A 27,832-nucleotide genomic window follows, 5' to 3' on the forward strand; every position below is an offset into this window, starting at 1 on the left:
GGTTATTTAGGTCAGGATAGTATGATATATAAGTCAGTGCACTGCTTGAACTTTAATTTATTGTACAAGACGCTTCTATAGCTGTTACACTGCAGGGAGCATTTTGCTAGCATGCCTTGAGTTCACTTGTCCCGGACGGGAAAGAGCACAGCAAAGTTCAGGACGTTTACCTTTATCCTGGGATGGAATTGGACCCTTAAATAGTTTAATATGGATAAAAATAATGTGAATTACACTAGTACAAAAAGTAGTCTGTCATAATTTTATTTATTTTTTTAAAAAGTAAAACATTCATATATTCTGTATTCATCACATGCAAATATTTCCTGCCTTTTTGTTTTAATTTTGCTGATTGTGACTTATAACTCGTGAAAATCTGAAGTCCAGTATCTCCGATTATTTGACTATTTCATTTCGAGGTAATTACTACTCAAACAGTTTAAATACTGTGTATCTCTCACTTTAGCTGTGAACACACAGCCACACTCCTCTTTTCAAATGAAATTCAATTTTGCATTTCATTTGGAAATCAAGGCCCTGGAGTCTGGAGGAAGCGTGGGGAGGTGTTTGAGGTCCAGCCTGAGGTTTCTGCCATCTGTGCTGATTTGGTGTGTCATATCTTTGGTGTGTCCTAAGGCAATGCAGCCATCTACCACGACGTTTTAGAGCACGTAATGCTTCGATCCACTCAAAAGGTTTGTGGAGATGATCATTTCTTTTTGCTGCAGAACTTACCACCTGCCTTCAGTGTCAAAACTCCTACCTCGCCTGATGCTTTGGCCCTCACACAGACTCTCTGCCAGTGTTAGGGTCGCTACTCAAAAAAAGTAATGTATTACATATTACTTCTTACTTTTCTCAATGGTAATGCAGTATGTTACTTAATTACTCACTAAAGAAAGTAACTTGTTTACTGCTCATTACTTAACTTTCTCATATATTGAGCTGAAATGTATCGTCACAAAATTACCATTTAACAATACAAAGCTACAGGCTACAGTTTCACACAACAACACAAATCCCCATCCTAGTGAGGACACACATAGGCTCTTTTTTTAGTTTTTATGTATCAATACAAAACCATCAACACAAAGCAAAGATGAAAACCAGACCAGAGAGGCTGTGCTGCAATGCTGCAAGCCTGACTGCTTATCAACGCTTTCGTTACCTGTTGAAAATCAGCGTCTGGCTGCTGTGCTGGAATCAAGACAACGCTCGGCTTTAACATCATTGTGGTTTCTTGGCTAGCTAGCATGCTGTCTGTGCAGGTGCTTCCTGAAAGCCAAAGTTGTGTTAGCAGTATAAAGCAGTTGTTTCTGTCCTGGATGCATTTTACACTTTACCATTGCGCTCTTGTCCTTTCATGCAATATCAACATGAGTAATGTTTATACCTCCTCAAAACCTTTAGATCACTCCACCATTTTCTTCCACCCTGCACACAAACTGAAACCAGCTGATTGTAGTGCAAGCATGAGAGAAGGAAGAAAGATGTTTTTTTTTAGCCTTTTGTTGTTTTTTTCATGAAGCATGTGTTTCACATTGGGGTTTTTCATCTATAAATTAGTTTTTTTATTAACTGACCTGGTCATTTAAGGGCCATTTTTGCTTCATCGTTATAAAGTGGCACATTTTAAATTCAACTCTTTAGCAAGTGATAAAGTCACCACAACTGTCTTGTTCAAAAACCCACCATCTTGTGATTCATTTCACGAACTGTGCTTTGAGTCCCTGTGTTGACCTGCAGCCTGTATCGAGGAGCCCTGCTGGGGAAACCCTTGTAATCCACTGTTGTCTCTCCATTTGGTTTTCAATAAGACCTTTGATTCACAGATCCAGGAAGCCTCTATAGATCTGACCATGTCTTTTTTTATTCTTTTCTCCAAAAGCTACTGAAATACCAGAAGGTGCATTTGCATCTGTTAGAGACTGAAATACAACACTAAAGTCTCTAAACATTTAAGTCAAACTCAATTCATTTGCAGGCGCTTGAATGACTGTTAGAAATGCACCAACTGATCGTATGACTACAAAGATAATTTATATTTGTTCACTAATTAGTGGTATTTTATTGGTGCACTGATTAGGCTCATTAGCCTATGTGGTTTGCTGTAGGGTTATCGACTATGTCATCCTGACCTGATCCTTTGTCAGCTGTCTGTAAAATAGTCAGAAAAACTTCTTATTTTTAGTGCTGCGTTATGATTCTCCAAACATTTCAGCATGAACCAAATTTAAAAATTCCAGGTTACATTAATAATTAAAAAGTCATTAAAAAGTAATAAGACTACCAGTTCTCCCACTACTACTTTGTACTACTAGTGGTAGGAGTAGTATTAACATTACACAAATCTGTTTTCCTCATATTTGTTATTTCATGTACTGAGAGAGTGAGGAACAATGCATAAAGTTCACTGTAAGAAACATCTGCACAATATTGCGATTATAATTTACAGGCAACTGAATATGAAACCAGAAACTGGAAAAATAAATGCTTCCATAATTATTGACAGGTGCAGTATTACCTCCATATTGTTCCCTACATGCTTTGCCAGAACCCCAGTTGCTTCCCACTGTACTTGTGCATATGCCTTCACAGTGATTTATATATATCGGACACTGACTATTACAAGCCTTTGAGTGCTTACTCACTATTTTACATTTAAAACTCAAGTCAGAAGGTCTCCTCCATCATTTCATAGACTCAACCACAGGTAAGCTTTTCTTACTTTACTCCCATGTTCCTTGCCTACTTACATTCTCCAAAAAAGTAGTGGGAAGTCATTCTTCAATCTATTTTATTGTTTATCACTTGTAGATTTGATGAACATATTTAGTTTTTTAACCTTTTTTATTTGTGTCCATGTTACCAGTTTACACAACTGCACACAAGAGATTTTTGATCTCAAGAGTTATATATTATGTTGATGGTTTTAATAAGCATAAATAAATAAAAAATCTAACTATTCATGTCAAATTAAAACTAATTATCTGTCTATGCCCATGTGTTTGTACGATGGCACTCTTCCAGAGGATTCACAATAAATGTGTATTTATTTCCGGGTCATTCCATCTCAAATCAAAATCGGCCTTCAGCTTTGCCAAAGTTTGGTCACATATAATGATTTCTGTAAAATTTTAGCTTTATATGTCAAATAGATTTCAAAATATATGTAAACATATAAATTTTAAAATGTTCCATCGACCTACTTTCGGGGCCTTCAGGCGATGAGGCGATGTTTGAACACAAATATCTTAACTATCAAAGATGAAAGCCTACAGCCTACATCTGCCCATCATATTGAAAAATGTTTGAATATTGACTTGTGGAAATATGAAAAAGAAATCCAGCACTCCTGCAAAGTCCATATTTGAGCACACACTAATAAAAAACTTAATATTGGATGGGAGAGGTCCATCATAATCTTCCTAGCTTTAGTCTTGCACCGCTTGGTGTAGATGGACAGCAGGTCAGGAAGCTCTGATTGAATGATGCGTTCGGCCGAGCGTACCACTCTTTGCAGATCTCTTTGCACCAAACCAGGTGCAGATGTTTCCCGTCAGGATGCTCTCGATGGTGCAGGAGTAAAAGTTCTTGAGCACCTTCAGTGGCAGATGGAAGTCTCTAAGTCTTCTGAGGATGAAGAGACGCTGACGGGCTTTCTTAAGTGGGAACAATTTCTGAATGATATAGAGCTGAATTTCACAATGCTGCAAAATAAAGCATGTAGAATACTTTTTAACTTTTTAACAAGAAAACTCTATTTTCATTCGATTTTCATCATTGAACAGAAAATGCCCTTAAAATCTGGTCATTTGAGATGTAATGACTCTTACTCCTTATTTACTCTTGGTAAGGTGGCTTAACATGGCTCGTTTTTAAAGAACTACCGCTCAACCGTTCAGTTGAAAAACAAAAACCACATAATGGAAACAAAGTCAGCATATACATAATGCTAAAATTAAGATACAGTTAAGAAGATTCTCCATTAGAAATTTAAAATGACTGTGACGCTGCGATGGAAGCTGACCGCAGACTGAGTGTGGCAGAGGACTCGAGAGGTCACCACAAGAAGCGAGTAGATACACTGGGATCAGAGGACTCGCACAAAGAGACAGAAAGTGGAAGCCGCAGAGTGAATGCAGCCGTGTGTTTAGCAGCGCCACAAGAAAGGATGCTACATCAACTCCAGCTGAGGCCCGAGGGGTTAATGGATAAGGCTACCCAGCAGGGGTCAAGGGTCAGGAGGCCACTCTGCACCAGGGCTAATTGGTCACTGCGACCAGAGTTTACGCCAACTTTTCTACGGAGAAATACATACACATGTATGGAGCTGCTCTGACAGGAGTCTTCCATCAAAAGCTGTGATCAAGAAGGCCTCTGTTGTGCTGCAGCACAGTCATGGAGATCAGCCAGTAACAATCGGCAGCCTTCACCGTACATCGACACCAGTACCACCTACGGTGACAGCTAGGCCGGACTAATGACAAGATAGGTGGCTTTTGATCTGAGTCATTTATTCATCAGCTTTCTTCTGATCATGGATTTGTTTCATTTTATCGCCACCAAACGTCAGAACACATACAAAATCTTTATTAGCTGTGTTCAAGAAGCCAAGGTTTCAAAACATTTGTTGAAAACAAACTTTGAGTTAAAGAAAATGATTTAGAAAATGACAATAAAACTAAATAAAGCAGTTCATATTTAATTCTGACTTACATTTTGGCTTTTTTGCAATTATACATCCTTCTACTCCAAACAGAGTTTCATACTTTGTTAAACAAAGGTGACCCGAGTTATGTTGTAAATTGAACCCATTATTCCCAAATGACAATGAAAAAATATCATCTGTTCAAGACGATACTTACAGTTTTCAAATTTAACGCGGTCCAATTACTCCGAAACAGCTTGAAGAAATTAAAAATGTAATCCACACAAGAGCTCGGGTGTCAGAAGGTTAAAAGTAAATTAGAAAGATGGTTGGTGTTCTGTTACCATCCTTTTACATGTAAGAGGCATACAGAATATAAATAAATGTCTATTATTGCTGCAGCTCTGGGTTTACAGAGATGGCACAAATTCATCGTAACACAAATAACACAACAATGAGTGCAAACATTACAAAAAAATGACAAAAATAAAAATTTTAACTTTGTACATTCATGCTACAACATTCATAAATTACCAACATTAACATACATTATAATACTTGAGAAATAAGAATAAAACTTGTCAAATTTTACAGAGGAGAAGTCAACTTTGCAGCTGAAGATCTGTTTAAATATGCATCGATGGCTTTTGTCTTTGAATTCTATCAAAAGTACAACTAATCAAATCATACAATGTTTTCAGTTCAGTAAAAAAATATGTGCAGAAACAGGTCTTTTAGTGTAATAATACAATAATATACTCTTGGATATTGTCACTGCATACTGCTTTTAATTTGAGTTACAGTAACAGCTGTGCGATATTTTATTAGCCTCTCATATTCTGGGAATGTTAAATCTTCATTTAGTATACAAAGCTGCTAAAAAAAACAACCTGAGTATCTCAGAAAGTGTATTTAAGTGCAGTGTTACATGTACTCAGTGGCACGGACTATGGCATGGAGGTGAGCAAGTGGTTTCAGTTAATAAAATGAAGCTTCTAAGCTGTTCAGGTGGAAGGATCGATTTACATTTAATAATAATGATCGTTTGTTGTTTTGAACCTCATCCAGCTACAGCCACCTGCTGCAGGAACTCAAGAGAACAAAAAAAACCAAAAACATATAACGAGTATATATAAGTACTGAACTAAACATCGGGGCCACGCTTGTTGTTTCAGCCCAGGAGTGCAAGCCTGTTTTCTCCCAGTTTCCCTCTATTTGCATCTGAAAATCTGTGAGAATCCCTGGTTCAGAGGAATCCTGACAGATTGATGTTGTCATGCTGATGCTGTCACTGTCTTGATGCTGGACGGGTTAATGATTTATGGGGAATTGTGGGATTCCTTGAATGAGTCCCGGGTTAATGTTCACCTTTCTCGGCAGATCTCTGGGTGTGGGGGACTGCTCACATCCAGTCCAGATCCAACTGTCGAGGGGACTGACTGAGTGGCCGGCCTCCAGCTAAACCCGGCACACAGCAGGGAGGAAGACCATGCTCGGCGACTGAGAAGAAGAGGAGGAGGAGGCTAATGAGGCCTGATCAAGCTCAGCAATGGGTCACAACAGAGACAATGAGAGCAGAACAAAAAAAAATCCAAGCAGTTATAAAAAGCTCAAAGAAAAAACAACAACAACATGCTTTTCTCATTGTGTAAGGTGTGCAAGCTTCATGCATGACAAAGAACATTGTGGCCCACGCAACATGCACTGACATGCACAAGTAGGAGGTATCTTATGTCCACAACACAGAAGTTTAAATATTTCATGTTTTATTCACCAAGTTAATCATTTGTATTTTCTCTAACTGTAATCAAACAATGAACATGTTAAACAATCAGGAGTAAAATGATGATTTTAGTCCATTACAGGACCGGCTAAAAGCATCACCAATAGATGTTTAATATTCCTTTAAATTTGACTCTCTGCACATGTGACAGCGCTTCATTAAAGTCATTTTGAATCTGAAGTCAGTTTTAGACTCAATATGCTCACAAAAGTATTGTGTCGTTTAATAATAATGTATGCGATCTATAATTATAATTACAGGCAACATCAGTGGTCCCTCTCATGGTCTGGGGTTTGTCATAGTTTCCATCAATGACTTCTGCTAAAAATGCTAAAAAGCATTTACAAATATTGTTTCATTTCCTTTTTTGCTGAGTTTATATGTTTCCTTCAAATAATTAACGTGTCTTTTGTACAGTAAAAATATTTCCCAAAGTAGGGCAGTGGGTGGAGTTTTATATGCACTGAGGCTGAATATCTTGAATGAAATAACTGCTTGTTTTAATGTATCTATCTGATAAACTTAGTACTTTTTTCATTTTTACATTTCAGGCAGACAAAAAAAGTTTTTTTTTTACTCAAGTTAAAGCTCCTAATGTATATAAATGAACTATTTTACAATCATGTCAATTTTGTTTACACAACACAACTTAAACTCTTCCTATTATCTATAAAAGGACCTCACCGGGACATGACCTTGATGTCTTCAGCAGTAGTTGGTCATGTGTAAAGACACAGCGTCTCTGTATTCCATCCTGCTTCCTTTCTTTACTTTATGTTGGCCTGAAAGTACAAAAAACTAAACAAAACAAATAGATCCTGAACATAGTGGAATCAGCCTCTTTAATATCGTCCAGGTACATATATGACCTCCGTTTCCTCAGTGAAAAAAGTATCATAAATTTAACAAAAGCTTACATTAATGCCACTAATAAACTCAATAAAACACTGAAAGCTTTCCTTTTCTTTCTTGTTAGTCAATCGGGATCCAAAAATGTGGTCATGTCCCCCTCTGTCATGTATATGCTCTGTGAACAGAGCTAAGGTATAAGGCTGGGAGCAGACCAGGTGATGGATAGCAGCAGGGCTTGTTGTCCTCTGCTTTACATGACTCTCATTAAGCTGTAAATCTTTCACAACAACACCCACTGAGACAATGCCACACAGGCTTCTCCTTGCTGCTCCACCTTGCCCTCGGCGTAACAATGAAACTGAATCACTTTGTCAGGACACACAATTGCCTCAGTGTTTCAGACAGCCAGTAAAAACGTTGGACAACACATCAGTGTGTGAATGTGGGTCTTTGGTGAATCATAACAGGCAATCATAATTATTCAACATCTCGATGGTATCTGAGATAGTCACCTGATGACACATATGAAAATACAATGTAGCAAGCTGATGTAGAAAAATTGGGAATTTTGTACAGTTATGTACCATTACTTGTGAAAACAGATGCATACTATAAATGTCTTATCAGCAAGCTGTACATGTTTACAGTGTAATTTGAGACAAAGTCGAGAAAGATACGAAATTTAATTCAGAGTACATGCAGTTAGATTTTAATGTCAAAAAACAAAAATAAAGAAAAAAGGTAAAACGACGGGAACAAAGTAGGAACACTAAACAAAGTATGATGCTATGATACTGTAAAGCTAATACGTAACACTGCTATTTGTTTTTGTAGATTATATACGCTGTAAAATTACAAGCTACAGTACTTTACTGTAATTGAACAAATTACTTACAGTAACTAAGGGCTGTGTGAGGTATAGACTGTAAGATAATCCAAAAAACAAACAAACAACCCTCTCAAATTTATATCTAAAAAATTATACAGTGCTTGCTGATAATCTCAAAAAATATTTGGGCCAGGCACCTCCATAAAAACAGAGACTGCTGTCACCTCCCCTCACCTATGGGCAGCTTTGCTCGCTCTTACTCGGAAAATCAGACACAGCCTTCGTGGGTGATAAGAATAAGTAGGTATACCTGTCCTACTAAACTGTACCACAGATAAAGAATCACGTGCAGCTAACTGGCACAGGATCATATTTGCACACGTGACTACTTTCTCGTTTTTATTAAATTCTGAGATCTGGAATATGAACTTTATTTTTGTCATTTTCGAGCTTTAGAAATTGCAGGTATTAAAGTTGAAGTATTTTCCTCCAACATGCAGTTTAATGATCACAGCAGCTCACAGGTTTGTTTCTGTATGACAGCTTGTGGGGATAGGTTAATTGATTAATCCAAATTGCCACTAGGTGTGAATGTGAGTGTGAATGGTTGTCTGTCGGCCCTGCGACAGACTGGCGACCTGTCCAGGGTGTACCCTGGACAGGTCGCCAGTCTGTCGGCCCTGCGACAGACTGGCGACCTGTCCAGGGTGTACCCTGCCTCTCGCCCTATGACAGCTGGGATAGGCTCCAGCGCCCCCCGCGACCCTGAAAAGGATAAGCGGAAGCGAATGGATGGATGGATGGAGGTTTTGTTTATGTGCCTTTGCATGTTCAGGTTCTCGCCTTAACAAAACCTCGACAAAGCTACACACTGACACCTGCTGGCAGAAAGTTTGTATTGCAACAACCAATATTAAAGATGGGAATTTGTTGCCCTGCATTAGTCCTCGCAGGTCGGCCTTCCGCTCCGTTCGTTTTGACCATCACAAAGGCGTTTTTATTTTATTTTATTTTATTTATTTATTTTTAGCATACACAAATAAGCCAACTGGGGTGATTCTAGGATCAGAGCTTTGGGGGTAAACTTTACTTGTCGCGATGAAACTTCTTTCCTGTCTCTGTCAGTCCCTGTCCTTAAATGTCTCCAGTTGTCCCGAGTTCTCTCTGACTGTCTCCTTGGTGCATTTACACCCCTGTTCCTCCCTGTCCCCGTCGTCTGTTGTCTTTGTCTCCGTTATCAGTCATCATAATTTTACCATCTCTGTGCAAGTCTGCAAATTTCTTTATTAAATTATAAGATTCTTAAATTCATCAAGTCTCTCTGTGCCTGGGTCCTCGTCACAAAACACATCACTGTTTTGTACGTTTTAACACAATTTAATCCCCACATTTGTGAAAGAAAAGCAAAACACTTTTTTGAAAAGTCTGTAACAAAACCATCAAATCTGATAAAGGTTATTTAAATGCTACAATAGACTACTACTGTCATGGTTCCTCGGTCGTTGACCCAGTGTTTTCCGTTTTGTCATCTTCAGTTTATTTTCACATCTGTTTTCTGTGCCAGCATACCGCCTGCGTATTGTGTTCCAGTTATTCCCACGTATCATTAGTCAGATTATGTTCAGCTGTGTACTCACCGGTCTTTCATTATCATCCTCACCAGTCTGTTAAGCCCTCTGTTTCTATTCGTTCACGGTCGTGTCATTGATGTTACGTTGTCCTTCCCGTGTGTTCCCTCAGTTCAGTCAGCCGTTCAGTTGTCTAGCCAGTCAGTGTCTGTTCACCCACTCCCTATAATAAACCTTCACCTACCTGCCAGTCCTGCGTTTGGGTTCCTTCTTCCTCGCCTCCACACAACGCCTGACAACTACTGCAAAAGAAGAATGGATTGGAATAAAACAAATACATATCTAACCTAAAGTGCGCTTTTGGAAAACATTTAAAGCTGCTGTACAGAATCTTTGAAACAAGCTAGCTTAAAACATTTTTAGAAGATAAACAGGGAACTCTGCTTCCCCTTACAGCTCCTCACTCCACCAGGGCTCTGTTTGGCACTTTCTGATAGTGTGCAAATGTGATGCACGTACTGTAGTGCAGTCATACAGACAACTAGATGGTCCAAAAGTGGGCCTACCTATTACTGGCTGAGGTTTTAGTAGAGTTGTGGCTGAACCACATAAAAATATATAATTAATTTTAATCTCCCCAATCAATGATAATGTTATGTTGGAATGTTGTTAAAGAGGGTCAAAAATGTTTCAACCTGTGTTGCAGATTCTGTATAGCAGATGAAAAAAATACATTAATATGAAAAAAAAAATACTATTAAGATAACTAATAATAAAGTCCTCACTCAGTGTACTTTCAACCAAAAGGCAAATAACCAAACCATCTAATAAAAGATATAGATATTGAAAGAAATATTGAAACACTGATCCACATTGATTGATGGATCATTTGATCTTACACTTTTTTTTTTTTACCTGAATCTGGCTCCTTTTTTGTGAAAAACTTCCTTATATCCATTACGAACTTGGCTGTCTCTCTGTGCACACACACACACACACCAGGAGTTAATGGGCATCCAGTCAGTGCAAGACAATATAATTTCCCCATATTAGACAATACAAATCCTCGCAATAGCACACCTGTCGGGAATTAACATTACAGTCTTTAAAAAAAACACATCATGTTGTTTTAAAAAAAGATCAATTTTCCTTGACATTGCTAACAAAGTTAATCAAAAACTAGTAACTTAACTGTTAGCTTCAGTCATTTGGAGAAAGAGAGCATCCAGGTTACTGAAGACATTGAAAAAAAGTGAATTATTATTAATTATGTATTATCTCAGCATTTTGTCTTTCTTAGAAGTAGTGCCAAGATATTACTACCGAAATAATAAGTTGAAATTTCACTGGTGGAAACAAACTGTGGAATATGAAGACTTAAGGTTAAAGGTAAAATGTATATGTGGACCTGTGGTGGGGGTGGGGGGGGGGGGGGGGGGGGGGTAATTCAGGAAAAAACAACAACAAATAAGCCAACAAAACTAAAAATTAGCCCTGCTATGAGCCGGCAGGTGTGCCTGACAGACTGAACTCAGGGCACCGAACGTCCCACAACACAGTCCTAAGTAGTGACGTCGTCTTCCTCTTAGTGACTGCTGTTATCAAGATGGCGCTGCGGCCAGGATCTGGGGGAGGTGGCAGGTATTTTAGCCATTTTAAACTGACTCATTTCAGGGGAAGTAATTTGTACGTGAAACATTCACCCCCGACAGTCGCGGGGCTTCACATTTAGCCACGAGGACGCCCTCAAATATCGCGATAAAGGCTGGCTTAGTTTGTCGGAGCAGGGAGATGAGATGAGATGGCTCGTAGTCAGGTGCCACAGCTAACGTTAGCTGGCTCCTTCTGCCTTTACCTGTCCATGTTCAGAGTGGACCAGACTAACTCCACGGTGTGGTCATATTAACAGATTTCACGCTTAAGTTATTCTGTGGTAGTCATAGTGTCCATTGCTCTCGGTCTCTGGTGATATAACGCGATACTTGCTAGATGAATCTCTTGTAGCATTGCTAGGCAGGCCTGTGGGTGGCTGGTAGGGACACATATTAACACTTTCTCAGAATTATGTTTTCTATTATTAGGGATTTAGTATGGTGTTGGCTATTTACGAAGATAAAGCATTAGGACGTGAAGATTTGTGGGGAAGGGGTTGATTTAGTTAAGTTTTTGTCCCTGTAACACACCAAGCAGCAGAGACTCTAAGCCCTTCTTCAAGAGTCAGATTGCTCTAATAACTCTCTGCTGAATTACATAATCAGCCCTGTCGTACATGCATATTCCAGTAAGTAGCTGTAAATGGTGAGGAGATGTTCAGGTGTCTTATTAAAGCAGTGTGATGATGGTCTGCAGAGGAGATGAAAAGGCCAGCCTCATGATTTTTTCATAACACGAGCTCCAGCACCCTGAATAATAAATATACTCTGGCTACAAGGCTAGCCAGGTGATACTGATCTGACAGGTGAAACCAAAGCCCTCAAGACTGTCTGTGCCATTCTTTCACTGTGGCTGGTAAAACCTCTAATGTATACTCTGGTAGATTTGGGCTATATTTATATGTTCAAAAAATGTGTCATTTATGAGATGGGCCATGCTTAACTTTGACTTTGGAAATCCTTTTTTTTTTTTTTTTTTTTTAAAGTATCTACTTCCATGGTACAGTGTGACTTTTTTTTATAATCAGTGGTCCCATTTGGTAAAAAACAATCTTGGAAACTTCAATCTTGGAAACTGAGTAGCTGCAAGAAATGACAACGTGGGTATGATAAAAGTAAAATGTACCTGAATGCTAAAGTGCAAAGCCAGGAGGTGAAGCCTGTTTGAGAATTCCAGCAACCTTTTGTAGTTTGTAGTAGGGCTGTTCGATATAACGATATATATCGGATGACAAAACGTCTATGGTTTCATTTTACGCTATCGTTTGTTTCGTGGTGTCGCAAAATAAACTGTTTACAGCAATATTTTTTCACCGTTTTGATGGTCACTGTAGTGGCTATATTAATTTCTTTAAGTTCTCTCTTTCTCTTATATTTAATATAACCACACTACAGGCGGACAAGCACCTGTTTTTATGCGTTGTGGTTAGCAACAAGACGGTAACACCATCGCGTATCCGCTTGTTTATGTACCACATAAACCTTTCACAATAAAGCTCAAGATCCTGTTGAGACTTTTCAAAATAAACTGAATCGCGTGAAAGAGCAGATTATTAACGGATGAGAAGTAAAAACAGAGCCGCCAGGTGCTAAAAAATAAACCTTAGACTCAAACGTTAGAACAGGCTTTTCCCCGCAGCATGCCGTGTAATAAATACTCACAAAGAAAACGGCGGCCTTTACAACTTATGTCTAAAAATGTATCGTTTCATGCATCGGTTAAAACACTCGACTCCAGCTACATGACGCGCAGCTGGAAACACTTCCCGCAAGTCGAGCTGCCCGAGATTCACAGAATTTACAGAAAATGTTATATTTTTGCGATTTATGTCGTTATCGGACGATAGAATTCTTATATCGGGATATGAGATTTTGGTCATATCGCACAGCCCTAGTTTGTAGGCTCCATGCAGATCCTCTGTTTTCAACAAGGCATGTGATTAAATACTTTATGAATGTCAGATGATATCCTGTGCAGAAACCATACTTTTTACACCAGCTATTTAGAATATTTCTTCTTCTCTCAGCTGCTCCCTTTAGGGGTTGCCACAGCAGATCACCTACCTCGATCTCAGTCTCACTCTACCCTTCTCTTCTGACACACCAACCCTCTGCATGCCCTTCTTCACTACATTTGTGAACATCCTCTGAGGTCTTTTTCATTTCCACCTGCCTGGCAGCTCCATATTCAACATCCTTTGTCTTTTTTATCCACTATCACCCCCCTGCACATGTTCAAGCCTCTCTAAATTTGTTTCCAAACTGGGCAACTCACGATGTTCCTGTATATGAGAGAGAAAATGATTAGTGCTTGCTTTTCAGAGTGCTTTCGGTTACTTTTAGTGATGCATTAGTTGTAAAATTCTGGGCCGATACCAATGACATTTTTCCTGCTCTGTTTATTCCCTCTGTTATATCAAGAAAACAAAGAAATCTTCATTATACATGGATATCTAAAGTTTTTTTTTTAAAAGGGGCTTTCAGCTCTGAAATACAAATAATGACATTAAAATCAATACAACTGATAAATCAGTAAATAAGATAACATTTTCTGAGTTCAGTGGTGGATCCGTTGGCTAATATATCAGCCAAATGTCAATCAGTTGGCTGATAACACCTAATAACAGCCGTCCGATAGATTCATTGGCTCCAGCCATGGCGACTTTCCTACATAATAGCATCTATGGAAGCAACAGCATTAGCAGCGAATGAGGAAAAAGTGCATTCGTAAGGCAGAAAATTGAGAATTTCTAGCATGTTTCTTTGGGTAAATAACAAAGCCCTAAATAATCAGTTGTTTGTACGTAAATGCTTTAGATCTTTATGTAGCAGAAGTGGCAGGTCTATTAAAAGTAAGCTTTTCCTTTTTATAGGAGTGATTTTAAGTTTGCTCTCTGTTCCTCTATGAGAGCAAATAATTTTAACAGTAACGACTCTGGCTAAAAACTCTGAAACTGTCCCTTCTGTCCCCAAGCATTTAAAGCAGTTTGATAAGCTATTAGATGAATCCAGACCTTTTACAAGGCTCAGGCCTGCCTGGTGTCCACAGCTGCTGTCGCCGCTTATCTCCCTCTATGTTAATCCACTCGGCCATGACCTCTGATTTGCTGAAGGATGGCAGACAGTAGTGCCGTCATGCTCAAAAAGCTTTTTAAGCTGCAAATCTTCCAGTGAGCAGATGCGAGAATCTGAAACCCTCTGGTACTTGTCATATTACAACAGTATCCTGTGAGGGGAAACGCTGGCTTCTTGCTTTGAGTTTAAATGTTTTTAGATGAGCAGAGAAAAGAGGACCACTCATCAGCACCAAGAGTGCCCATAAATTCACATTAGTGTGAATTAAATGTGACAGACTCAGGAGGACTTGAACAAATAGCTGTTGTGACTATGTCCCAAATCATAAATGTACAGTACTATGTTGAAGTTGAGCTGCAGCAGGGCTGTAATTTCATGTACTACCATTAGGTAACACAAGATGGCACAGTGATTCAATTGAACCTTTTGTTTAAGCAGGCAAGTTATTAAAGCACATCCATTTTAACAATGGAAGCCTGCAAAAGGCAAAACCTCTTGGAGAAACGGCTAACCCACACACCCACTGGTAAAACGGTGCCACCCGGTAGAGAAAGCTTTAGGTAAATTCTGCAGAGGGTAATTACAAAAAGTACCTTTAACCCTTAAAATAACAGATAATTTTGGCTCTTTGAAGTAAGCCCATGCAGACACAACATTTCCATGTTATCACATTGGACACTTCAGAGTTCCTCTTGCATTGGGAAAACTCAAAATTTCAAGGATTGTAATTAACCAGTTTTCTAAAGTGGGGTTTAAATTACTCAAACGAAAACAACTTGTGTTTTTTACAAGGACAGAAACACGAGGAAAATTCATAGACCTTAACTAAGGTAACAGGGACTCCAGTTGTGTCTGTGTGTGTGCGTACTCCCTCCCCAGAGGCCCGTTTTGTGTTGGAGAAAACCTATAACTCCAGCGGACATGTAGCACCACCTGAGGAATATATATGGTTTGCTCTCTGCCAGCTCCTGAGGGAAATATGTGGTTCTTAAGCTGCTAAATGCTCCACTGGGTTTGCTGGCTAGTTACTAATTGTGTTTCAGATACAAGGAAATATGAGGGTTAGACAGTGCTAGTGAATGAAGATATTTGGAAATAGTAATGACTCTGTGAATAATGATAATAACGAATAACGGACAGGGTTAATCGATAAAGAATAGTTGCAGTCGTCGTGTTTACAAGCCTGCATTATGAGCCAGTGCCTGCTTTCTGTGACAGTGATCTCTCTGCTTCCCTTCTGTCAGCACAGTTGTCTCAGTTCTAAAGTTACCAGTATTATATTGTGATGATCACATTAAACTGGGAATCGTTGGAAGCAGAGGCCCGGCTGGCTCCGTCTTCTGTTTGTTTCTGCATCAACGCTTCCAGTCTGTGAGTTGTAGTAAGTTATTTGACAAATAGCCGAAGGCCTGTGTGGGTTGGCTCCGGCGAGGGAGAGACTTGGACGACTCGTAGAAAGACTTCCTCTGATTATTTCTTAAAGGCCTGTTTCTCAGCACAGCGACAAGAGTCCAAGTCGCCTGCAGAAACTCGCCCAGCCATCTACCCTCTTGTTTATCTGGCGTGAACGTTGCTCCAAAGGATCTGAGGGGTTCTTTGTGAATAAGCCTCAGCTGCTTCGAGTCTGTAGAACAAAACTGCGTCTGCTTGTTGATGTCACTGTCATCAGCAACACACTTTTATCGCATCCGTGTTTAATTTTACCTGTCGGCTTACGGGAGCGTGTTACTGTCATCTGAAGAATTACAGCAACAGGATTCAGATTTGACGCAAGGAGGAAGGCATTTTCAAGTTGTTTTGAGGAGGTTGCAGTTTTACTTTTTTATATTTTTGGTTCTGTTTTGTCATCTCAAATGAGATCAGTATAAAATGGAATAAAATTAAACTGAAGGACCACATGAAACTGAAAAAATGGACTGATTTGTACAGCTCACAGCCTCTCAATCTCATTTATTGTCAAGCAAACATGGCGTCACATCTAATTTCACTTATCTCTTCCACGTCAGTTGTGTTATTATAACGGCTGTTGATTTTAAATGGTATTGTTGCAGCTAAGTGACAACGAGTCATCTGCTGCTATAAATGTTCAGCAGGGGACCGGGGAATAAAAAGGCCACATAAATGAAGGCTGTTTTTAACTTCAGCCTCAGTTTGAATCTCATAATCTGTGTTTTTCTTCTTTATTTCTTTAGTTTTATGTATCCTGTTGGAGGAGGCTTGGGACCGCCGCAAGGTGAGTCATTTCGCAGTGAATATTACCGCTCTTTCCCTCCAAACTGTTTGTGTAAATATATTCAGCTGAGGAGATGGCACACAAATGTGTTTTGTGTGAATTTGAATGGGATCATAGAATATTGCTTTTTGAAGCAAACTGTCAGGATATTGCACTTTAGAATGTAAACGTTGTTTATTTTGACAAATGTTACTAGAAATCTTCATTTTAAATAAAGGGATATTGAAATACTGATTTTCTAACAAGTATTAGCACAATAAGTGTCATTCTTCCCTCGATGTAATCAGTCACACAAGATGTGATCAAAAGTTTCTCGGCTCTGTAAATAACTTTAAAAAGTTTGGCTCATCTCCTCTTCAGTGTCACCTTCTTTGGCAGCCTTGTACTCTTCTGAAAAAGGCTAGGAACTGGATTAAACTTAAATTTAAGTTATGATTACAAAATAATTTCATCTACTTTCTCTGTAGAGCTCTTTGTTTTTTTTTTATTGTGCTATAATTCAAACGCACTCTGTTCCTTTACAGTTTGTAGTTTTTGCTTAGTTGACTAAAACAGAGCTTCTCTTTACCAAGATCCATACATGAAAAGAGATGAAGAGAAACCCTGGATTGCTCAGGGTCTGTCACCTGGTCCACTTTCAGCACTATGACACATTTTAGAACATAAATCTCCTCCCAACATGTTTTTAAGTTCAGTAAATTAATGTTTAAACTACAGTATTGACCATAATAGTTGTGATTATGATTGTTGCTTTAATCGAGTGCTTGCTCTGTTGATTGAACTTTGTGCGCTTGATTTGCTCCCCTGTATCAAACATCAAGCCTTCAGCTTTCATTTGGGGAAGAGGGTGAAGCCAAATCTGGGTTGGGAGAGAAAAATAAACCAAAATGCAAAATGAAATAAGAGGAATGATGAGGAACATGCTGCAAGCATGCCCCTCTTTAGAGCTAAAAGGAACATGGGAGGACAGCCTAGTAGGGGAGATAGGTTGGCCTTTGACGTTAACTTTGATTGTTTTCGTCCTTTCCTTTTAGTTATTGGTCCTTGCAGTTCTTGGGCATATGAGGATCAGTGAGGATTCGGCACATTGCAGCTCATATCTTTGTTACAATGCTCAGCACTGAGCAACGCAGGTCTCAGATGTGCCATCATTTAGCTGTGGCTGCTCATCCTACTCAGACTGTTGGCTTTGCAGTAACGCCTCCAGATAAACCACGCATGCACTGGTGGGACGAGCGTCTCTTAGGGGTCATTATATGCTCCTGTTAGCAATGTCATTTTAGTCCAACAAATTAGAATGTGCACAGTCTCCCAGACAAGCCATTTACACAGCCCAGTTGAGCCCTAACACGGTGAATCATCTGCAGGCTCCAGTCGGAGCTGGCTGCTCAGCTCTGGTTAAAAAATAAACACACACTTTTCCAATTTTTCTTCCCCCAATCCTCTTGTTTTGCTCCAAGTTGTCACAGTAGTCACCACAGATTTGGCTGTTGCAAAGCCTGTGTCTTTTTCCAGCTGTCGGAAGAAATGGTAATGGATTTGCAATACTGAATTATGACCAGCCTCTGGAGGCTTTTGTTTTCTCTTTTTCTTGATAACTTAAACTAAGATAAGTAAGTAAATACATTTTATTTCTCCCAATAGTTTGTAAATTCTTCATTATAGCTGTAAAAACTTTAAACGCAGCCTATAACAGTGTAGCTTAATAAAATAAAACATGACCAAAATGAGCTCAATAAGGAAAAATTTACACAAAGGAAAGGTGCTCAGTTAAATGGAAGCTCAAAAAGTACATTTTTAAAAACACAGAAGAATCCCCTGTAAAAACTGAATGTAAAACGGGAAGAAAAAATTAATAGGAAAAAAACAGATTAACTTATTAAACTTGTAATAAATTATTATAAAGAAACAAAGAACTTCATTTATACCAAAAGTTGGGAAGTTACCGTGTTTCAGCAGCCAATAAATCCAAGCACTCATTTGTATTATTAAAAAAATTACACTAAATAAGGAGCTCAGATAAAAAAAAAAAAAAAAAAAAAAAAAAAAAAGAACAGCTCGATAAATCAGACTCCATATTATTTTGCGGACGCCTCACATTCCCCATGATGATTGCGGGAAGACCTCCAAATCTACTGTTTTCTATGTAGCTTCTCCGGTCTTACAGGCCTTGCTCCAGGCAGTAAAACTGTCAGTGCAATCAGCTGGTGAAGATTCTCTGTTGGCAAGAGAGTAATATGAAGAAAAACTACTAGAAGGCTTGTAAAAATTGATTTTACAAGACCCGTGAATCAAAAAAAAGTAGCCAAATCAACTTCACATGAATCGCACTGAGTAAGAATCAAGGCTATCAGTTAATAAAACCATTAAAATAAATACAAAACAGTAACAATGGAAACTGCATCTCAGTATGGTACCAGGAAAAAATGCAATGTAAAAATTTGAATGTAATACAATAAAAGAGAGTAAAAGAAACTCAATAAATTCAGCAAAGCATGATAAACATGTTACATATAGAATATTTTAACCATGTCTACAGTATGTGATAACAGAGTTTGTGTGTTTCTGCAGGCATGGTACCCATGCAGCAACAGCAGCAGCAGCAACAGCAGGGCTTCCCCATGGTTCCTGTCATGCAGCCTAACATGCAGGGCATGATGGGAATGAACTTTGGAGGCCAGATGCCCCCAGGTGCCATCCCTATGCAGGTCAGCGCTATTTCTTATATGTTGTGCTTGGTTCTGTGTTTGCATATGTTTTTTGGGAGGCGGGGGTCAAATTAATATTTCCCTGAGGATTTATTTATGTATTTATTTATTCTCTTGTAGTATTTTGAGTGAACTTGCTAATTTGGCTGCATTTGGTGCATACATAGTAGTGAAACACTGCTGTATTGATTTAACTGATTTCACTCATGTGGAAGGCTGGCTTTACAGCTCCTCTTGAACTCATTTGCTTCCATGTTAATCTCTCCACAAACAGTTTTAAACACCAGCACATTAACAGGAATTTATTGTTGCCTGGTGATGTTTAACAAGACTTTAATCCATTAACATTTTGCTTTCCCTTGGTTAAAGCATTTGATAATCACACGAGCGGAGCAGGAATGCTAAATAGTTTGTTGCATGTTTTTTTGGGGGGGTGGGGGTCTAACAGGGTGGAATGGCGATTGGGATGCAGACCCCTGGGATGCAGTTCTTGGGTCAGCCACAGTTTATGGGTATGAGACCAGCAGGACCCCAGTACACGGCTGACATGCAGAAACAGATGGCTGAAGAGCACCAGTAAGTCATCTTTACACCTCCATTATAATTCCTCTTTGTGTAGATCAAGTTTAAGTAAGCAGCTAGCTTAAAAAACAGTGCAGTGGAAAATAAACTTCCCTATAACACATTCAAATTTTCTGTCAACTTCAGTTTCTGGTTACTTCTTATACTTTTTAATAGAGCCTTAGTGTCCAAATTAGGTAATTTTCCCCCCAAATACACTGAAAGATCTGAGTTTACCATCTGAGAGCATTCTGCTACTTTTTAGGACGTATAATCCCCCAAACCCTAACCCACTAACCCTGTAAAGCCTCTTGGATTAGCTGGAAAATTCATTATCACAAAGCTGACAACATAAAGTTAGGTGATTTTTAAAGCTCTTGAAAAATGGACTTCTTCCACATCTTCTCACAGCACAGCAGCACTCCAAACATCTTAAAGAATATGGATACTGGGTTGGGTTTTAATCATGTGTTGTTGCTTATTTTACTGGAGTAAAGTGTCTAAATGCTTCTTTGAGCACTGCAAAAGAAACCATACTTTTCCCTGCACTTTAATTTACTTATTTATTTTTTGATTTCTAAATGTTTAGATTTGTGTGACTGTACACTTGAGAGATTGATGCATCTTCAAATGCGATGTCTGCACGTTACATTTAAAGGAACCAAGTGAATCCTTGTTTTATGTCTCACAAGTACTATTTTAGCCCCAAACTGTAGATTGTGCGGTCACTGTTGGTCCTCAGTGGATGAGTCCTAATAACCTAGATGGTCCCGTTGACATTTGTGGTTTTAAATGAAATGTCACAAAAACTCTTGGTTGGACTGCCATGACATTTGGTTCACAGATTCATGTACCCGTCATGATGACTTGTAATCAGTTGATGAACTTTGCATTAAAGGCCATCAGGGCACAGTTTAAATTTGTCCAAACACCTGTAAAGCTGATGACATTCCCAGCTGCCTCAGCTGTACTGTATGTAGTGCTAATTAGTGCATGTGAGTGTGTGAAGGAGAAGAAGAATATGAAGCAAGAGAGTAGTAGAGAGAGGAGGGGGGCAACCGGGGGGGAGCAGCAGTCAAACATGCAAATAATCTTGTCTCACTAAAATAAATACACAATACAGGATATTAACATGTTAATACCAAATAAAAATCAGCATGTTGGCTTCATCTTTATACATTCAAATAAATTCATTTTCAATTCAATTTTATTTATAGTCGTGTCAAAAAGTGGTTGCTCCCTTTCTGATGTCCTTTTTTTTTTTTTTTTGGATACCTAAATGTTTCAGATCATCAAACAAATTGAAATATAAAGATCATGCACGTAAACACAAAATGCAGTCTCTAAATGAAGGTGTTTATTATTAAAGGGAGAAAAAATCCAGACCTCCATGGCCATGTGTGAAAAAATTATTACCCCCTAAACCTTATAACTGGTTGGGCCAGCGTTAATAGCAACAACTGCAATCAAGCATTTGCGATAACTGGCAGTGAGTCTTTTACAGCCCTGTGAAAGAATTTTGACCCACTCATCTTTGCAGACTTGCTGTAATTCAGCCCCATTGGAGGGTTTTCAAGCATGAACTGCCTTTTTAAGGTCAAGCCACAGCATCGGATAAGAGAGCTTATCACAGTTAATTCATGATTTAACAAGGCAGTGGCAGTCACTTTTTCTGACAGAGCTGTAGGGTTTGGTTGTTTTCCCCTTAATAATAAACACCTTCCTTTAGAAGCTGCATTTTATGTTTACTTGCGTGATCTTTATCGAATATTTAAATTTGTTTGATAATCTGAAAGATTTAAGACAAAAATTTGGAATTCAGGAAGGGGGGCAAGGACTTTTTCACAGCAACATTGATCTCATTTTTGTTGTCAGGAAAAAACGTGCAATATGTCAGGTTGGCCTTTATTGCTTATCTTAATGGAGCACTGTGTCCAAGTACAGCCTCACAGACCACACGGCTAATGTGTCTTGTGGATTTTGATCCTTTTAAGATTATTTTCCAGAACAAAAACTAACACACTGAATCAGTTTAAGCACCAGGGCTGCTGCTCTTAGCTGACCCCTGATCTGATAGCTTTCTGGTCCTCTTCTCCATTAACATAAATAAATCATTATTATTTTTTTATAGATCCTCCTTCTCTTTTTTAGTAAGTTGTTTTATTTTCATCATTTTCTGTCAGTTAAATCTGCCCATTGTATCTCAATACTAAAATATAAAAATGACACAGTTTTCACAATTTTGCCTCTGTACACCATCGCAATAACTCAAGAGACGATTAAAGTGTATAAAGTGAAGAGTTTCGGCTTTACTTCAAGGCCGTTGCTTAGGAATTTAAATATTATTTGTGCTATTTTTTTAAGAGCATAAATTTGTAATTATAGGTTTGGATTTGCGTTTCCCTTCTTTCTCCTCTCAGGCAAAAATGCAGAGAAATACTTAATCCACAAGTTTATATGTAAAATGGTTAAAGTGATAAAATGTAAGTCTAGCTATAATAAGATAAGTAAACCGCAGAATGAACCGAATGAACTGAGAAATGTTGAAATGTTTTTACAAACTTCCATCAGACAACACGAACCTTCAGCTGCCGTTTTAACAAGCTTCCTTTGCGCTCATCCTTCTTAAGAGTCATATGTATTATGCTGTACTCTTCTTGCCCTTTAGAAAACGTCTGGAGCAGCAGCAGAAAATGCTGGAGGAAGACAGGAAAAGAAGACAATTTGAGGAGCAGAAACAGAAGCTGAGGCTGCTCAGCAGTGTCAAACCCAAGGTGAGCCTCTCTCCACATCTCGTTCTGCTTGTTTTTCCTGGCATGTCCACTGCTCGTTTTACTGACCCTCTGGACTCTCGATACCCAATTGTGCTGCGCTCAGACGGGGGAGAAGAGCCGCGATGACGCCTTGGAGGCAATCAAAGGCAACCTGGACGGTTTCAGCAGAGATGCAAAGATGCACCCCACTCCATCATCTCAGACCCAGAAGCCAGGTACCTTAGCACTTGGAGTTAAAAGTGTTTTCTGCTAAAGCTTCTTGCTTTAAAAAAAACCTTATAATAACTGAGTGATTGCTGGTTCACCAGACCACTGTATAATATTCTTTACTTAACTCACCCCTGTGTATTTGAGGAAATTTTGGAGATGCATTTAACAAATACACCGCATCTTGTGCAGTGCTTCCCGACCTTTCTAAACTATGAAACCTAGCAGTATTAACTTGCTGCTCCATGTTGCCAGTTTGAGATCTGTTCAAGGACACTTTTGAGTATAAGTTTCATTTCTGTAATACTATAACCTGCATCAATCATCTCAAGGCTCCTTATAGATTTATCAGTTTCTCCTGGGTGCAGACTTCTGCTTCAGCTGTTGGAATCTGTACAAATGTTGCGGTTTTGAAAGTGAATTATCAGAAATCCATCTAAACGACATGTAGTAAATCTGAATATAAGTTAAGTGTTCTTCAGTTTGTAGATCTACAATTTCTGCTCTTGCACAAAAAGTCATTATCTCACTCTTGCACTGTGCAGCTCCGAAATCATCTTCCATTGTAGTGTGTTTGTCATGTGCTGTGCCATCATCATTATTTCTTCATTTTTGCAGACTCATCGCCATCACACCCGTCTGTCACTGCTCCCTCCCTTCCCCCAGCTATGTCTGAGGATAATGATGACTTTAGTGACTTTCAGGGCCCCGTCGATACCCCCACGTCGTTCCCTTTGCCCCCCTCCTCATCCTCTTCCTCCTTCACCACCACTCCCTCCAGCTTTGGGTTCTCCTCTCAGGCCCAGCCTTCATCCTCTGCCCCCAACATAGGTGCCTCTGAGGACGATGACGAGTTTAGTGACTTTGTTCAGGGACCTGTAAACACTTTCCCTTCTGCCAACTTCCACCTCTCCTCTCAGTCGCAAGTCCAATCGACTTTTCCACCCTCACAATCCCTCCCCTCTTCTGTGTCCATTCACACTGACACCCAACACTCTGCTGTCAGCACCAGCACCCAGTCTGCATTTCAAGGTAACTCTTCTCTTGCTTTGTTCACACCTCCCCCTCCCATCCCTCTAATTTGCCCTTTTTTCCACCTAGTTTGGAGGAATTTTTTACATTAGTGATTCTTTTATCACTGATGCTGAATGCTTTTACTGGTAACCCTGGATGATGGGTTCGTTTTGACCTGCATTAATGTGTGAGAGCATGCATCTAGCTAGACCAGCAGATGACCTCAGTACTCAACACTAAAGGGTAAACAAGGATGCATAATAAATAAGGAATACTGTTGAAAATGACTGTTTCTCAGTAGGTTTTTCCCCATGCAGTAGTTGCGTTTCCTTTTGATAGTGAATTTATGATTTGTGCACTGGTAGAGGACTGTCATGTCATTTGTCATTTGCCCTGTAATCTCTGGGATGAGCAGCTGCTCTGTGACAGCTTTCAGTCTCAGACTGTGAATGACAGGGTGCAGAGATCACCTTCTGTCCAGAGCAATTCAGCAACCCTCCGTCCAGTGTCATCCTTGATTCTCTGAGACATCTCTGACCTAATTGTTTAGCATCTGGAATAAGCAGATTAGATGGCTGATGGATAGATTGCCTCTGATATTAAGAGACCTGAGGAATTTACCTTGCAGTGTCTTTGTTGAAATTCAGTCAGGTAACATTTCTGTTTAGGGGGCTGTTTACAAATGATCTCATTTGCTTTTTTTAATCTTATTTCCAACAAATAACACTAAATAATATCTGATACTTGGCTTCTTACGCAATTTCTAAAGAAAGGTTTGGTTAAAAAGAAGAATATATTGGTACCCCTTGAGAAAGGCTGTACTTTGGGTAATAATGGTTAAAGTGCCTGCTGTTATCAGCTCAAGAAAAAGATCTGTCACTGAATTTGTTAGTGTGCTTTTGTATGTGGGATTTTGTGTGGTTTTTGGGCAAATCTCCTTAAAGCTTCTTAAAGAAGCCCTGTGGAGTTCTCTAGAGGAACAAAAGTTACATTTCTGTTCAGTCTTAGTCACCAGAAACTGTCCTTAATTCTTAGAAGACATGCTGATTGAATTCCTGCTTTCTAAAACATTTGCAAAGACTAATTGAATTTAAATGTTAAAATCAGTATTCAAAATTGTGCAGGCATGTTTTCCCCTGCCTTTGTTGGTGTATTGCTGCACATTTTGGCATGTTACTGCAGCTTGTTATAAGTGCAGTAGGGAATCATGTGTGCATGCATGCATTCATCATACCCATTCTGAGTGTGCATGTGAGAACACATTGACAAACAAAGTTGGCCCAGATATTAGTTAGTTGATGTTGGATTGCACTGGGTTGCAAATAGTTAAGTTCAGTTAATGCCTGTTAAGTAGTTATGTGTCCTGCCACCTGCATGATCTACCCAACGGCTCCCATACCTAAAGCACAGTAGTGGTTTAGTAGTGCGAATGCTTTTGAGGTGGACTATTTCCTGTCGTATGCTACATGCAGAAAAGGAAAACTGTGGAAAGTATTCCAAAATTGTCAGCTGTTCATGTTTGAAAACAGCTACAGGAAAGGAGCACAATAATGCTACAAGACGCCTGAACCATGATTAGCAACCTTTTATAACTGCTACTGACTGCTTCAGTCTTATCTTGCATATCAGATCTCAAATACAAATCTTTAAGTTATAACATAAATCTACTAAAGCATCCCTAATTTCATTTGCAAATTGAGCCTATAAATAGATGCGTTAAATGTGCATTGTTGCTAGTATGTGTTAAAGAAGCTTGTTCCTCATCCACCCCTCTAGGCCCATCCCTGGAAGAGAAGCTGTTCTCCTCCTGTGATCTCACAGCTGATAAGACTGCGCAGGTTAGCTTTAAGTCCAAGCAGAGTTTGGCTGAAATGACTCCTAGAGCTAAAGTTTCAGCCCAGTTTCAGCCCAGTACTAAAGCGAGGAACTGGGCCGCGGCCACCGAGGACTTGAGCTCTGTCTTCGTCACAGAAAAGCCACCAGAGGCCCCGGTACCAGCGCCCAAACTCCCCCCATCAGCTGCTGGCACATCTCCTCAAACCAGTAGTGACAGTGGTGAGAGAAGTACCCATTCACTGGACTTCATAGCTGCTGCTTCTCTCTTGCTTTGCAGCATTAACAAACAATCAGGGTGGTAGTTCTCTTTCTGTCCTTGAGAAATATTTTCATTCTTTCTAACCCTGACAAAATAATTGTATCCCTCTTCTGGCAGTTTAATCTCCTCTATCTCTTTGGGTTATAATTGATTTATGCTAGATCCTGGACTGGGCATCCTACTGTTGTAGCCTGCGTGCTGTTAAATGAAATCAAGTTGATGTTTTCTTCGCTGCTGAGGTGACGATGTCTTTGAGGTGCCCTTCCTTGTGTCTCTCCATCGTCTCCTAAATCTCTGCTCCTATTTCTTCCTGCTTTATACCTCTGTCTTGTTAGCGGGGCTCTCTTATGTCACTGCTCCCTGCACAGACTGTGGAAATGGACTGTGTCTGTCAAGGTCCTTGGGTGATACCTGCTGACTAAATAAGCCGCCGTCTGTTCACTCACTGTGTAACACCCTCTCAGAGAACGACCTCTGGCGCATGCTGACTGCTTTGGTTTAACAGGGATGCGCATGGATTGGCAGGTGCCACTGGGGCCCAACATAATCCAAGGCTGATTGTGCATGCTACTCTGCTACTCCTTTGTGCTGTTATTTGTTTGTCTGTGTCCGTGTCCTCCGCGTCATCAGGGGAAATATTGCGGCTCATCACGGGGACCAGGGGAGATTTGTAATAAGATTCATTTAACTGCTCAAGACTGATGGAAGTATTATGTGCAAAGTGGGTGTCTGAGTAAACACCTGCCTTGCAGACAGTGTCAGGGACTCGAAATGAGCCATAGCAGTTTACTGAAATGTCTGGTTGTCTGTTTTCTAGAAAAGAATAATTTAGGTCAATGTCAGCAGTTAAATTATATTTTTAGTTAGTTTTTCTTACAAGGCAATTGCCTCTCTCCTCTCTCCTTGAAGCTGGAAATGACTCACAGACTGATTTATAGATGTCTGATGTGGCAGGGCATTTGTGATTCAGTGCAGGGGAGCGTTACATCTGCACCGAGCCTTCCAGACATCAGGTGTATAATTTTGTCGAGTTCGATATGAGCAGGGCTCAGCTGCCAAGAGACTTGGCAGATCGTAAGCCTGGACAAGACTTTTGCTTCAACAGCTAATTGTGTGTCTGTGTGTGTGTGTATATGTGTGCTTGTGCTTCTGACAGCAGGTGTTGGTGTGTATCCACAACAAGAGCACATTCAGACCATGCTGCCCGCCTGGGTTTACAACGACAGCCTCGTCCCAGGTAAACGTTTACTCTCAAAAACATCCAGTTTAATGTTCAGACGACGATATTCAACATCGCTGTGTGTTTTGCGGAAAGAAATGACACGAATTGCAAAAATGTTTTGTTTTTCTTTTCCCAGAAATGTTCAAGAAGGTTCTTGAAATCACCATGACTCCGGCAGGGATAGACACAGCCAAACTCTACCCGATATTAATGTCATCAGGTCTTCCCAGGGAAGCACTCGGGCAAATCTGGGCATCAGCCAACCGCACAACACCTGGCATGCTGACCAAGGAGGAACTTTACACTGTACTTGCACTAATTGGGGTGGCGCAGGTAATCACTGAAGTCAAAACAAATTATCCACTTAGAACAACTCCACTAATCATCTCCCACAGCTTCCGCAGAGCCTCGCCATAAACTCCTCACTGAAATTAGCTGGGCTTAGTTCAAAACGGAGAGAAAAGAAGCGGTGCTGTGACTCAGCCCTCGGCCTGTGAAGCGTTATAAGTCCAATATATGGCTGAGTCCCCATCAACCAAGTTTGGCAGGAGGCTTCTTATCACTCTCAGCCCGGGCCTGTCACCACCACCCCTGGGAGGATGCAAATC

At 39.7% G+C, this 27,832-nt stretch overlaps 1 protein-coding gene and 1 long non-coding RNA gene across 15 annotated transcripts in view; one reads left to right on the forward strand and one right to left on the reverse strand.

The window, feature by feature from the left end:
* Positions 1-4,609: 4,609 nt before the first annotated feature.
* LOC147314857 (uncharacterized) lies at positions 4,610-9,953 on the reverse strand. Its single transcript, XR_015124531.1, has 3 exons — positions 9,753-9,953; positions 7,119-7,232; positions 4,610-6,151 (listed from the first exon to the last, which is right to left on the reverse strand). It is a non-coding gene; the product is annotated as an uncharacterized LOC147314857 (long non-coding RNA).
* A 1,260-nt stretch (positions 9,954-11,213) lies between these two features.
* synrg (synergin, gamma) overlaps positions 11,214-27,832 on the forward strand; it is a 42,471-nt gene continuing 25,852 nt past the window's right edge. For 7 of the 14 annotated variants that reach the window (XR_015124717.1, XR_015124718.1, XM_086261949.1 and 4 more), the window contains exons 1-10: positions 11,214-11,324; positions 16,603-16,643; positions 19,215-19,351; positions 19,800-19,927; positions 22,581-22,686; positions 22,790-22,901; positions 23,512-23,925; positions 25,684-25,962; positions 27,159-27,239; positions 27,361-27,557. Coding sequence is in view for 12 of the 14 variants with exons in the window: in XM_086261949.1 (XP_086118075.1) it covers positions 11,290-11,324; positions 16,603-16,643; positions 19,215-19,351; positions 19,800-19,927; positions 22,581-22,686; positions 22,790-22,901; positions 23,512-23,925; positions 25,684-25,962; positions 27,159-27,239; positions 27,361-27,557 (1,530 nt within the window). In the remaining 2 variants the exon portion in view is untranslated. The remainder of the gene's footprint in view (positions 11,325-16,602; positions 16,644-19,214; positions 19,352-19,799; positions 19,928-22,580; positions 22,687-22,789; positions 22,902-23,511; positions 23,926-25,683; positions 25,963-27,158; positions 27,240-27,360; positions 27,558-27,832) is intronic. The other 7 variants (XM_086261950.1, XM_086261955.1, XM_086261960.1 and 4 more) reach the window with 5 other exon arrangements.

This window comes from Aulonocara sp. 'chitande type north' Nkhata Bay, linkage group LG14 (genome assembly GCF_057382095.1).
Source record: "Aulonocara sp. 'chitande type north' Nkhata Bay isolate Kocher_YH1m ecotype deep benthic linkage group LG14, A_spYH_male_GT1.1, whole genome shotgun sequence".
NCBI lineage: Eukaryota > Metazoa > Chordata > Actinopteri > Cichliformes > Cichlidae > Aulonocara > Aulonocara sp. 'chitande type north' Nkhata Bay.